The 12,660-nt window shown below is 49.5% G+C and overlaps 4 protein-coding genes across 4 annotated transcripts; 1 reads left to right on the top strand and 3 right to left on the bottom strand.

Moving 5' to 3' along the window:
• Window positions 1-8: 8 nt before the first annotated feature.
• ONS95_012489 (uncharacterized protein) lies at window positions 9-1,770 on the bottom strand. The gene is made up of 5 exons (XM_058506119.1): window positions 1,175-1,770; window positions 853-1,069; window positions 577-711; window positions 401-509; window positions 9-268 (listed from the first exon to the last, which is right to left on the bottom strand). The coding sequence occupies exons 1-5, from the start codon at window positions 1,507-1,509 to the stop codon at window positions 63-65; spliced, it is 1,002 nt and encodes a 333-aa protein (XP_058358643.1). The 5' UTR covers window positions 1,510-1,770; the 3' UTR covers window positions 9-62.
• A 171-nt stretch (window positions 1,771-1,941) lies between these two features.
• ONS95_012488 (uncharacterized protein) lies at window positions 1,942-6,093 on the bottom strand (the record flags this gene model as incomplete). Its single annotated transcript, XM_058506118.1, has 3 exons — window positions 1,942-4,219; window positions 4,346-5,105; window positions 5,194-6,093. The coding sequence occupies 3 exons, from the start codon at window positions 6,091-6,093 to the stop codon at window positions 2,310-2,312; spliced, it is 3,570 nt and encodes a 1,189-aa protein (XP_058358642.1). The 3' UTR covers window positions 1,942-2,309.
• Window positions 6,094-6,678: 585 nt separating this feature from the next.
• On the top strand, window positions 6,679-7,923 carry TRR1 (thioredoxin-disulfide reductase; the record flags this gene model as incomplete). Its single annotated transcript, XM_058506117.1, has 4 exons — window positions 6,679-6,697; window positions 6,800-6,862; window positions 6,913-7,734; window positions 7,787-7,923. The coding sequence occupies 4 exons, from the start codon at window positions 6,679-6,681 to the stop codon at window positions 7,921-7,923; spliced, it is 1,041 nt and encodes a 346-aa protein (XP_058358641.1).
• A 1,468-nt stretch (window positions 7,924-9,391) lies between these two features.
• ONS95_012486 (uncharacterized protein) lies at window positions 9,392-11,291 on the bottom strand (the record flags this gene model as incomplete). Its single annotated transcript, XM_058506116.1, has 3 exons — window positions 9,392-10,552; window positions 10,609-10,810; window positions 11,050-11,291. The coding sequence occupies 3 exons, from the start codon at window positions 11,289-11,291 to the stop codon at window positions 9,392-9,394; spliced, it is 1,605 nt and encodes a 534-aa protein (XP_058358640.1).
• Window positions 11,292-12,660: the final 1,369 nt, after the last annotated feature.

Raw genomic sequence — 12,660 nt, 5'->3', positions numbered from 1 at the left:
GTGGGGTCAGTTGCCTCTATTGATACGATAAGATTGGTATCTGCCTTCTCAATCCTTCTCTACTAATTCTCTGCAAACTTTCCCAAGAGCTCATTAACTTCATCCTTTCTTTCCAGCATGACCCAGTGACCAGACTCCAATTTCTCAACTTCAAGCTTCGGTGCATATGGCTTCATCTGGTTGGCAAAATCGGCGCTTGCGCTGATGAAATTGGTGGTAGTGATGAGGAGTGTTGGCTGCTGGAGGATGTGATTCACTTCAGGGATTTCTGATGTTGTGATTAGCATAAAGTTATAAATTGAGGTGTACGGGTTTTATGAGCTGAATGGTTAAGGAAAGTAAGAGTGTGTATGATGTGGGAATGAGAACGGTACGTGACAAGACGAGAGGGAAGTCATACCTTTCTCATCTTCAGCATTAACATTCTGTAGCTGAGCCTTGTACCAGTTGATAGCAGCGCCATATCCTCCATTCTCAGGACCGAATAGCTTGAGATCATGCTCGATATCCTGAAAGTAGTTACCATTAGCTGATTGCCTCCCTTAGCAAAGTGGGTGATTACCACTATGAAATTACCTCTTTGCTCAACCACGATTCTCTCTCGGCAACCTGGCCTTCACTGAGCCATTTCCTGAATCCCCCTCTGGCACCCATATATTTCTTGCCCAGCTCAGCATCTGTGGAATGGAAGAGAGACTGTGCTGATTCAACCTATAGGGTCACAATAACACATCAGTAAGGCTCCTATCTGGCACTATTTGAATCTTCGAATGCAGCAGGCATCATTCCTCATTTCGAGCTCGGAACAGCCCGGGGACACGTGAATATGAAGAAACATGGAGAGAGACTGACATTCTTATCCAACAGCTCAGCAGCACCATCTTCATTGAAGAATAGGAAGTACCCAAAGACTTCGAATCCCATAGCTTCTTTGACGGACTTATCCACAAACGTGACCATTTCCTCGGTTAGTCCATGGCCTGGTGAGACATAACCGACATCTAGGAATGCGAGTTTGCTGAAGAGTTGAGGGTAGTAGTTGGCGAGTCGGGAGATAATGAAAGATCCCCTGATCATTGGCTGTCAGCTCGCTACTGGCTGACATTTCGCCTTGGGAATTGTAGTGATGTAGGATACGGGCTAGAGAAAAGGGATTGAGCAAGAGTGTAAATACCAATCATGCGCCACTCCAAAAACACCTTCCACAACGCCCTCACTATCCAACAACTCATACACATCTTTAGCCATATCCTTCCCCGTGTAAGCCTTCACATCAAGTGGCTTCGAACTCCCACCGTAGCCCAGCAGGTCAGGTGCGATGATTCCGTATCCTCTCTGTTGGAAATACGGAATCTGGTGGCGCCAATCGTAAGATGAAGATGGAAAGCCATGGAGGAAGAGGATATATGGTTTTGGGAGTTGGGATTGGGCATCGGTAGTTGGACGGACGTGGATGTAGCTGTACGTGAAGGAGCGACTGGTTATGAAGGTGCTGTGTTGGTAAGCCATTTCGGGGACTTGATTGAACGCTCGAGGATGGAAGGATATAATTTGAGAGGCAGAGAGACTTCAGTGTCTTGATGCTTATTCTGGTTTTAATCTGGGGATTGCTGTGACTTTATATCCCACAAGAAAGTACTGAGCAATAAGTGTTGTCCATCATTCCTGCCAAGGCCAAGACGCTCCGACGAATGAATGAGCTCAAAATTGAAGCACACGGATTCTGATTGGCTATGAAGCCGGGCTTTCCAAACTGTGCCTTTGTGCGACGATACTAGTGACACCGGACTTCGCGACTGCTTGGGACGCCGCTCGGCATTTTTCGCTTCGCAAACTGCGCGGTGGGGTACAGTACGACGAAAACGTAAACAATGCTCGAATGTACTTCAAGACTCTGTACTATTATGGTCAATTTTAATGTCTCAGTGTAACACATATAGGCTCGTACAGGTTTAAATTGTGGCAAGATAGATTCTAGAATTACTCCTTTATCTCTCTATATCTAATGCAACCATTCCTTGAATGCTCACTTGTTTGCTTGCTGCCTTCAGTGCAGTTGTTGACCAACGTCTCCAAATTGATCGATGCGCCCCAGAGGATATATGCCACAAAAACGCCACGTCCATGTCATGATATGATATCCCATCTATGTATGCATGCCTTTCCGCTCAAACGCCTTGCATGCCCTCAATCAGATGCCCCAAACCAAATAGAAGGCTGTGCCAAGCAAGTATGAAAGAAAACGAAACCAGCGCAAAGCAGAATGAATCTAGAATACAGAAAACCGATGCACGACTCGCATGCACGCGTTACTTAAACAGACTCCTCAAATCCTCCAAACGTTTTCGTGCAGCCTCGGCTTTATCGATACGTCCCCGACCCTCGGAGTCCATGCTCAGGCTGGCGAGCTTTTTCTTCTTTTCCTGGAGATCCAGCATCTTCTCCTCGAAACTGTCGTTCATTATGTACCGCACCGTGGTTACCTCTCGCTTCTGACCTAGACGGTGAACTCGGTCGACAGCTTGGGCTTCGGCAGCGGGATTATATTGGGGCTCCATGACGTAGACTTTGCTTGCTGTTGTCAGATTGAGTCCAAGTCCTCCAGCCATAATGGAGACGAGAATGACATGGATAGAAGGGTCATCGCGGAAGGCATCCAGAGCCGCTCCACGTGCTGTACGGGACATTTTACCATCGAGGCGAGTGAAGGTGATGCCATTTTCGGCGAGAGCATGCTGGATTAAGTCAAGATGAGCGGTCCATCCAGAAAACACCACACTCTTGATCGGAGGCTCGTTAGGCATCGCCAAAGATTCTTCGTGAGAGACTAGCAGGTCGTGTAGTAACGCCTTCGTCTTAGTGTGTGGACCACTGTAGCCGTCGAGATGCTTTCCATGCTTTGCATTCTCCTTCGTCTTGATCCGAGATGCCTCTTGATCATCCAGTCCACCCTGACGAAGCTCAAAGTAAGAGAGCTTGATTAGTTGCTGACAGATAGGGCAATTGAACTGCGATTGTCCTCGAGCAAGATCTTCCATGTCAGCCTTATACCTATCAATGCAGGTGTTGCATATGATGTGGAAGCAAGGCGTCATATGGCCAACGATCTCGTCCTTGGCGTCGCCATCTGCTTCAACATCATTAGGTCCGATCTTGCGGCTACACGCTAGGCATATATCGGCGTTCGTCTCCCTCATCAAGTTGTACATCTCGTAGGCCTTTGTTGCAGATAGGGCTGGCCGATCGTCTTCGTCGTCACTGTCAAGATCTATTGCAGAGTCTTTGCTCAAACCATTCATAACCTTTAGATCTTCCTCGCCTAGCAAGTCCCTGCCATGGGCACAGATAAGTCGGAGACGAAGAATGGATTGCAAAATATGCACGTAGGATTTGCCACTCAATGATTTCTCGCGTTGACCAACAATGACTTTGATCCGGTCGTTGGCATTCTTGGCAAATATCTCGTAAATGGCGCGTTCCTCTGAATTAAAATCGAGCTTCACAAGTTGATCATGACGTGGTGGTAGATCGATTCGGTCTTTTAGCCGTCGGAGTGTGATGCTGTCCACAAGCAGTCTGAGCTTAGGGATGATATCTGGGTCACACATCTTGAAAGGTGACATAATGTACTGAGCAAATCCGCCTTTCTCATCGAATGGTTTAATGCGAAGAAATGTCATTAGTGCACCCAAATCCTCAAGTCTATTCTGGACAGGAGTTCCTGTGACAGCCCATCTTCGATTGGCTGACAGTCGGCAGATTGACTTCGATTGCTGGGTTGACTGCTCCCGAATCATATGTGCCTCATCGAGCACGATTCTGAACCAGTTCATCTCCTCCAAGGGGTAGACGCCTGGCTTCTTCTTACTTCGATTGCTAAATTCCGTGGCGACGGATCCGTAAGTAGTAATTACGATATCGAACTCGGCAAGTTTCTGGACATCCTTAATCCGGTTGGCACCGTGATACACGTAGTAATTCAAGGTCCCCGGCTTGACGTGTTGCTTCATTTGTTCCTCCCAGTTTGCGATGGTACTCAGAGGAGAGACGAGAAGGGTAGTTTTGCAATTAAGAGTGAGAGGTACATGCTCGAGTTTGGGCAGAGGTACCTTATTCTTTCCCTTTCGCACAGGACACAAGTCTCTATTGTCCTGTGAGGAGCATGGCGTCTGCTTAGACCATTCCAGAGCTTCGTTGTCAAGGGTCTGGACAACCAAGCCTTCAAAAAGTTAGCTCTGTACAACGTAACATCTTAAGATCAAGGTCTCGGTCCTTAAGTGTTCACATGTTGAGAGACGTAGGCGATAAGAAATACCGAACTTCGGAGATGAGGAAATATGCTTACTAATGATCTGGAGGGTCTTGCCCAGGCCCATCATATCAGCTAAGATGCCTCCCAGAACCTGTGGCGGACTCTGGCTCTCTTCTTGGCCAGTGATGACATTGTAATAGCTTCGTTCCCCTCTGGCAGAGATGTTCAAACGCCAAAGAGAACTGTTGCCTTTCTCGTCTGCGCCAAAGACACGTTCCTTTTCCTTATTCGTCATAAAGGAAAGGCCTTGCTTTTGATGGCGGAGAAGTTCGGTAGTAATGCGAGGATCTGGGTCCATTTCAGGCAGGTTCTCGGACCGCTCCAGGGAATCGAACATGTCCACAATATCGTTCTTCATCTCCTCAGTCGTTCGCGTGACTGCTTGACGGGATCCGTAAGACATCATTTGCCGAGGAGGAGGTTGTGGTGGTCTTTGAATAGTATGAGGATTGTGAAGCTCGATGCCTGCATCAACGAACAAGGGAGTCCGAAGCCATAACTGTTTCTGCGAAAGGTGCTTGCCAATCGCAAGTGCCCACTTCTTCGCTCCATAGAGAACCAGATCAAGATCGTATTTACGGGATATGCCTGTTGTTCCTGGTTCTAAGTCTCCTGGCTTTTTCTGTCGAGTAAGAATTCTTGCTGATGTTCGAATGCCATATTTCGAGTCAAGAATAGGGGTCAATCCTATAGATGTGCTCACATCCACGCAGCCAATAATTTCTCTCGTACCGTCAACAGCGTGGATAATTGTCGTTTTGTCTCCAAATCTTCGTCTCAGCACAATCTTGACCTATTTGGCGTTAGCACGGAGTTCATGTGACAATGGACCTTTGTATCCTTGAGACATGCCATGGACAGACAAGCAGGAACAAACTAACCTGTGGCCAAAATGCATCACTAACTGCCCTCGCTCCTTGCTTTGGAGTTGGGACCTTGAAAGCATTGATCTGAACGCCCTCAATTCGACCATAGCAAACCTCCTTGTCTCCACTGTCTGCAACAATCTGGACTTCCTCGTCGTCATCGATACTGACAGGTACAGTAGTACCATTTGCCATGCCTTCCCGTTGACCTTCCTTCCGCTTTTCTCTCATATATTCCCCAATAGGCCCACCTTTCCCGCCGCCACCACTGAACTCTGCCTTCCTTTGGTTGTCTTGCTCATCATTCATCTTTCTGCGCTTCTGAGGAACCATGCTCCGGTCGGTGACGCCATGGATTCGCTCCAGCATATTTCCCATACCTCCCATACCATTTGTACTATTGCCATTGGCATAAGCCGAAAAGCCGCCGTTGGCCCCATTTTGTGGGAGCCGGTTGTTATTGAGCTGAACAGGTGGTGACTGGTAGATCTGCTGCTCACCACTGGGACTATCGAACTGAAACATCTGACTTGGTTGATGTGTAGCATTATTCGAGAAGTTGTTCTGTGAGGGAGGGCGAGCAGAAGGTGTGGAGTTGTAGCCTCGAGGATTCAAGAGCGCATTGGGATTCCAACCATTTCTCTGCGGTGGCGAGGGGAAAGCAGGAGTGCCATTTGCCTTTACAGGAGGTATATTCGACGACGGACGAGCGGGACTGTCGCCATTTGAAGAGCCATTGTTGTTACGAGGCTGCGACGGCATCATGTTGTGCGCGGCTGCATGGAGGCGAGGCTGTTGTGAAGTTACATTTCCACTTCCCGTCGACCCAAGTCCCTGTGCAGCGTTTGAGGACGAGCTTGACGGTGAATATTCGTAGTATTGCGAGGCGCCATTTGTATCATTCCAAGACGTCATCTTCGCGATCCGCCGTCGGTCCTGGCGTTAGGATTCCATGCAGAAGTGAAGTGGTGGTCGTGTCGTGGACTCATCGAGGTGTTGCGACTTCGACTTCAGTTACTAATTACTTTGGTACCTACGTACCGATGGCACTCACACAGGGCATATCGAAAGTGTAGGTAATCACTGCCGATTATCGAGAGGCTACCGCGGCGTGGGCGGGGCGAAGCGAGGGCCTCGACGCGCGAACTTTTGGCCGTTTAGAAATCAACAACTGCCAGAACAAACCTGGAATCTTCGTCCAACACCGTACAACAGCCAACTCATCACCTTCCCGGTCCCCTCTTTTCTATTTCCTCTTTTCTATTTCCTACAAAGACTACCGTCCGCGCAGACTGTCTCGAGTTTTCGTACCACGAAACGACCCTCGATTCCCCCCAACTTTGTCAAGAATCGGTCAAGCTGTTTTCCTCGGCTTTTGTTAGACGGACTCTACGAGCAGGCGTTTCTGGATTTTCTGTAGCATCAGCAGCGAGCGTACAGCAAAAGCCGGTGAAACAGACGAATAGTGCGAGTCTCCTCTTCAGGAGCGCAGAAAGAAAGATGCATAGCAAGGTTGTCAGTGAGTACCCCGCGTTCCAATGCCTACAATGTCGCGTGTCTTGTATCTTTGCAAAAGGTACTTACTTCGGTGTAAATACATTAACTGATACTTTTGGAATAGTCATTGGCTCCGGCCCTGCAGCGCATACAGCCGCTGTATACCTTGCTCGAGCAGAGTTGAAGCGTGAGTCTCCCTGCTGAAGCCACATTGACGCATGCTAATATGCCAAATAGCCGTTCTCTACGAAGGTTTCCTCGCAAACGGTATCGCAGCAGGGGGTCAATTGACAACAACGACGGACGTAGAGAACTATCCTGGCTTCCCCGACGGAATTGGAGGCGCCGAGTTGATGGATGCCATGCGCAAACAATCCGAGAAGTTCGGCACCCAAATCATCACCGAGACCGTCGCAAAGGTAGACCTCTCGCAACGCCCTTTTAAGTACTGGAACGAATATGCCGAGGACCAAGAACCAAATACCGCAGACGCTATCATCATTGCGACTGGCGCCTCAGCACGAAGACTGGGTCTCGAAGGAGAGGAAAAATACTGGCAGAATGGAATCTCAGCCTGCGCTGTCTGCGATGGTGCGGTCCCAATTTTCAGAAATAAGCCTTTGGTTGTCATCGGTGGTGGAGATTCCGCTGCCGAAGAGGCCATGTTCTTGACGAAGTACGGATCCCACGTTACGGTTTTGGTCAGGAAGGATTACTTGCGGGCATCAAAGACAATGGCCAAGAGGTTACTGGCCAACAAGAAGGTTACTGTTCGGTTCAACAGCGAGGGTGCAGAGATCAAGGGTGACGATCGGGGTTTGATGAGCCATATGGTGATCAAGGACTCGAAGACCGGAAAGCTGGAGACTGTTGAGGCGAATGGTCTGTTCTACGCTGTGGGACATGATCCTGCTACTGCTCTTTTCAAGGGCCAGGTTACTACAGATGAGGAGGGTTATATTATCACAAAGCCAGGAACAAGTTACACCAACATCGAAGGTGTATTCGCTGCTGGTGATGTGCAGGACAAGAGATACAGACAAGCTATCACCAGTGCTGGTACGTTACCTCCTCCATGCTCATACAATTATGATTTACTAACATTCCATAGGATCTGGATGCATAGCCGCCCTCGAGGCCGAGAAGTACCTCGCTGAAAAAGAAGATGCCAACCCTCTCGAGTCTGAGACAGCCGAGAAAGGCAACTCGGTCGTTGTCCCCGAATACAGGAACAATCCTTTACTTTAGATGAATTCTGTTCCTTGGCTTGCTTTCTTGCGTGTCGTTGATGGGGTGGAATTATAGATTAAACCAGACTCGGATGCGATAGAACTGTCATCGAACGGTCATAGCATTTCTAGAGAATAGAAAGATGAGATCCTTATTCTTTCGCCAACACTCACTCGTCTATTCTCCTCCAAGGTGACATTTCTTCCAATTATTTTGTGGGAAATTCTTCACGGTGGGCACTCGTTCATTTCCTTAGCCATGGAGCTTTCAAGTACAGCAGGTCGAACAGGCTCTGCTCCAGCGTGAATCATAACATGAAACGAGAATCCTGCTATCCCTTCACCTTAACATATCATGCATCCTCCGCCCTCTTTACCGTCACAGCAATCAGCATAACAACCTACACTACCTCACTATAAACCTTTCTTTCTCCTCTAACGCTGCTACGCTCATGTAACTCAAGTCCTCATATTCTAGATACTTTACAACCAGGAAAATTACTCAAGCAGAAACAGACAGAGTAGAACACAGGCTATGGGTTATCAGATTGCTATTTCTCTCCTCAAAGGTTGAGTAGCCAAATTTCTGAAACTGGAAGGGGTTTACTGATGGCTGGTGACAAAAACTTTGCTTTTTGTACTAGCTTTCAAAGTGAAAGAATTGAGCTCAATTTTGTGGAAAGCAAAAGCATCGGCCTCCGATCTCAACTCATGACCCATTTCCATTCCAATTCCAAACTCTCATCCCCTCCCGATCTCCCCCTCCACCGCAGCATCTCCAACAATATCACACAATATCCACAACTCAGTATACCACCCGCTGGTGTCTGTCGTAGGACATCCATCCCACCCCCAGACCCAGATCTATCAGACGACCTCCCTACAAGCGATGAAGCATTCGGGTGATGCTGTCAGAAGTCGTACAGATGCATCGAATGGAGAGCGGCATCGTTTCACGGAATTGTCCGGATGGTTACACCGTGTAACAATAGCATTGAAGAACCCTATCAATAAAAGATATGTACGAAGACTTATGGTCTCCAAGTCAAAGCATCAATCAAGCTTAACCTCATTTAGACCCACACCGGAACTATGGGGTAAGTCATGCAACATGCAAGACACCAACTGCCCTTGGCCTCTTGCTCCCAAAGTATAATTCACATTCAAATCAAGGTCACAAAGCACAATGGTGGAAATAAGTAGTTGTGTCGACAACAAAGAGACTTTTTATTAGGTATTAACGGTGAGTTTTTGCCCTAGTGGCAGATTGCGAAAAGACAAGTCCTGGGTATAGGGTATCAATACGCAGCAAAAATGCAACGCGCAGACTAAAAGACGAAACAAAACGACACAATAATGCAAAATGAGAGTGGTATCAATCAAACAATCAATCTTGGGGTATTTCAAGGAGATCCGTTTCCCGACGATAATGAATTCGTTCATCAGTGAGAAATGACGCGATTTCGGACAATGTAGGTGGTTGGTGCTTATGCGGAAGCAGAAACCTGGGGAGTCGATTGAGGAACAACTGGGGTTGGCTCAGAGACGACTGGGGCTTCAGGCTTCGCGGTCTCGGTGGCAGTGGTTGGCTCCGCCTCCTCAGTAGCGGCTGGCTTCTCACTGACCTTCTCGGCCTTTGGGGAGGTCTTGCCCTTGACGGTAGCACGGAGCTTGGCAAATGGGGACTTTGGCTTCTCGGTCTCCTCATCGCTGGTGGTGGCCTTCTCCTTCTTGCTCAACCATGGGAGAGAGCTCTTGCGCTTGTCAGTCTTGACAGTTGGAGTCTCAGCAGCCTTGGTCTCTCCGTTTGTAACTGGGGCATCGGAGGTCTCGGTTGGGACGGTGGCTGGGGAAGCAACCGAAGTAGCCAAAGGTTCGCTTTCCTCAACAGCTGGGATGACTGGGGCAGTCTCGCTGACTGGCTCAGTCTCCTTGGCAGGGACGGCTGGGGCGGCCTCGGCCTCTGGCTTCTTCTCCTTGTGTTGGGAGAATTGAGACTTGAGGGTACCGAAGATGCTGTTACGCTTGGAGGCAGCTGGTCTGGCCTCAACAGGGGCGACGGCTGGGGTTGCCTCAGCAGTTGCTGGGGTGGCCTCAGTAGTAGCTGGTGCCGTCTCGGGAGCGACAGCGGGCTCGGTAGCAGCAACGACGGGCTCCTCAACAGCTGGAGCTGGTGCAGCAGTCTCCTCGGTGGCTGGAGTCTCCTTCTTCTCCTCAGTCTTCTCCTCCTTCTTGCCGATACCGAAACCGCCGAAGATGGAGTTGCGCTTGCGGGATGCGCTACGGCTCTTGCGGTCTTTCTTCTCCTCTTTCTTCTCCTCCTTGATTTCCTTCTTCTCCTCAGCCTTCTCCTCAGCCTTTTCTTCCTTCTTCTCCTCCTTCAGGGCTTCAGGCTTCTCAACGGACTTCTTTGGTGCTGAAGCGGCGGCGACAACGGCTGGCTTGGTCAATTCGGTGTGAGCCTTCTTGTATTCCTCGGTCTCAACAACAGTTGGGGCGAGCTCCTTGGCCTCAGCGACCTTGGCCTTCAAGACAGCGACCCAGTTGTCACGGTCTCCAAGAGTGTTGGCCTGGAATGTGTGCTTGTGTCCACCATGGGTGAAGTGGAAGTCAACAGTGCCCTCCTCAGTGATATCGGAAACATCGGACTAGAAACGTCAACTGTCAGCTGATGCTTAATTCGTCGATGTCGAGTGTTTCTTACCAGATTGATAATGCCGGCAGGGGTTGCCTTCTCGCTAGCCTTCTTGGTGAAGAACAGGAGACCCTTGCCGGTGTGGGCAGCCCAAGCGACGTTCTTGTTGGCGGTGTCTTGTGCCTTTTCACCACGGAGGTAGCTTGACAAGGCCTTGCTCTCAACTGGCTCGGAACCGAAGTAGAAAAACTTCTTTTGGAAGATGAAGCTCCTGAAAGAAGTGGGTGTTAGTTAGAGTGCTTGGGCGTATGGCCGCTGATAGAGTTCGGAGTGTAACACTCGAAGTTGAGCTAGGAGTCAACAAGGAATAGTTGGTAGCCCCTCGTAAACATGCCCAAAGCGTGAAACATTTTGGAGCTCGTAAAGAACACGGTTCCAGCTCGAACGCAATAGCCATGTATTGGGTACGATTTCATGACTAGCACGATGAATGAATGACAGATAACTTACTTGAGAAGACCGGGTCCCTTGTATCCAAGGACACCCTCCTCGACAGGCTTCACTTCCTCCTTGACCGGAGCAGCTTCCGTAGCCTCCTCCTTTGGTGCCTCAGCAACGACAGGTGCCTCAGTTGCAGTTGTTGGCTCTGCGGTGGTGGGCTCAACGATAGGAGCAGTCTCGACGGGCTTTGGGGCCTCGACAGGTGCCTCGGTTTGAGGGACAACCTCGACGGGCTTTGCTTCGGCAGACATATCTGAGATGGGTATAGGTGGTGGTGATTCAACGTATATGGGTATCTATTACAAAAGGTATTGAGTGGAAGAAGCTGAAGTTGAAGTTGAGGTTTAAGAAACTGAACCGTGAAGGAGGGAGTGAGGCTCTTTTGTTCGTTCGAAGAAGATCGAGTTGTGGGATGGAAGCGGGAAAGAAAAATAGGACGGCAGACTTTTATTATTAGGAGGCAGCCAGCGACAGGGATGAGACTGCGCAGGGGTATAGTGCAGGGATGGTGGAGCGTCGCGCTAGGGAGGTAGGGTAGGGGTAGGGTCAGGGGTAGGGGTAGGAGTTCGGGGCTACAGCAGTTAGGCGAAATGAGATTGGAGCAAAGCAGAACAGAAAGGGCAAGCACGATCAGACCAGAGAGAAGTACGAAACGGCAGGCAAGGCCAGAAGAGACCAGCAAGTGGGATCATGAAGGGATGAGGAGAGGGAGAGGCTGCGAACGACTGTAAATACAAGACCAGAGAACAAGCAAGCCAAGTCAAGCAAAGTTGTCGAAAGACATATGTAGGAAGTAAATTACATTATTCCATGAGCCAGAAGAGCCAGGCAACTCAACTCGCCCATCAACTTGCATCAAATTTCCCTAGTTACGATACAGTTCAGCCCGCTCACTCGTCCTCCAACCTCCGATCCAAATGTAAATCATCAATCAAACCAAACCATCCCAATACGCAAACGGACCACGCCAAATGGGGCTCGACTTCTCCCTGCCCACTGCACTCCATCCAATTCAATATCCCGAAGATCTTGAGAGCCGGATCTGCTGGGCATCATGTAAACGACCGTACACGACACAGTTCTGCCCGACTCAGTCCTTTTATCTACCGGTAAGGTCAATCTAGGTGAAGCATTTTCTACGTGCATGACATCCGCACCTCACCGTTGCTGTCGACGCCTAAGATAAATTGCACACCGTCGCCGCCATCGTCAACCCGCAGGCCTAACACGCCATCAAGAGTTAGAGATCGCCATCCTGATCATGCGAGCACCTTGCTGTTTGGAAGTTCCGACAAGGCAGACCCAGACGGCTATTGGACGGCATCAACACCTGAACAGCCCAGGGTGGTGTCCCCCTGGGCCCCTCTCCACTCCCTGACTCCTCCTGTGTCCTCCACTCGCCTCGACTGGACGCCGTGCACGCCCGCATATTGGCACTTTGTTCACATGGCACCTGGCCTGCACAACCACTAGCAACACACAGGCACTACTTTCCTGCTTCTCAAGCACGCCTCTCCTCTCTCGTACAGAAACTTTCCTCCGGCCCCTCTCCGCCATGCCTTGCGTTACATCATCCTGCCCGCATCATGCTGTTGCTGGTGGCAAAAAGGACGCCCTCAA

This window comes from Cadophora gregata, assembly GCF_030347475.1.
Source record: "Cadophora gregata isolate MNR1 chromosome Unknown scaffold_6, whole genome shotgun sequence".
Taxonomy (NCBI): Eukaryota; Fungi; Ascomycota; class Leotiomycetes; order Helotiales; family Ploettnerulaceae; genus Cadophora; species Cadophora gregata.
The sequence above is the reverse complement of the archived record's forward strand: the minus strand, read 5'-3'. Positions and strand labels throughout refer to the sequence as shown.

What these genes read in the sequence shown, in the direction of transcription:
- ONS95_012489 (XM_058506119.1), bottom strand. Translation starts at nt 1,509, where the DNA reads ATGGCTTACCAACACAGCACCTTCATAACCAGTCGCTCCTTCACGTAC. An exon ending in CTGAGCTGTTGGATAAGAAT is followed by an intron (nt 712 to 852) that starts GTCAGTCTCTCT and finishes GTGACCCTATAG; the next exon opens with GTTGAATCAGCACAGTCTCT. An exon ending in AATCGTGGTTGAGCAAAGAG is followed by an intron (nt 510 to 576) that starts GTAATTTCATAG and finishes AACTACTTTCAG; the next exon opens with GATATCGAGCATGATCTCAA.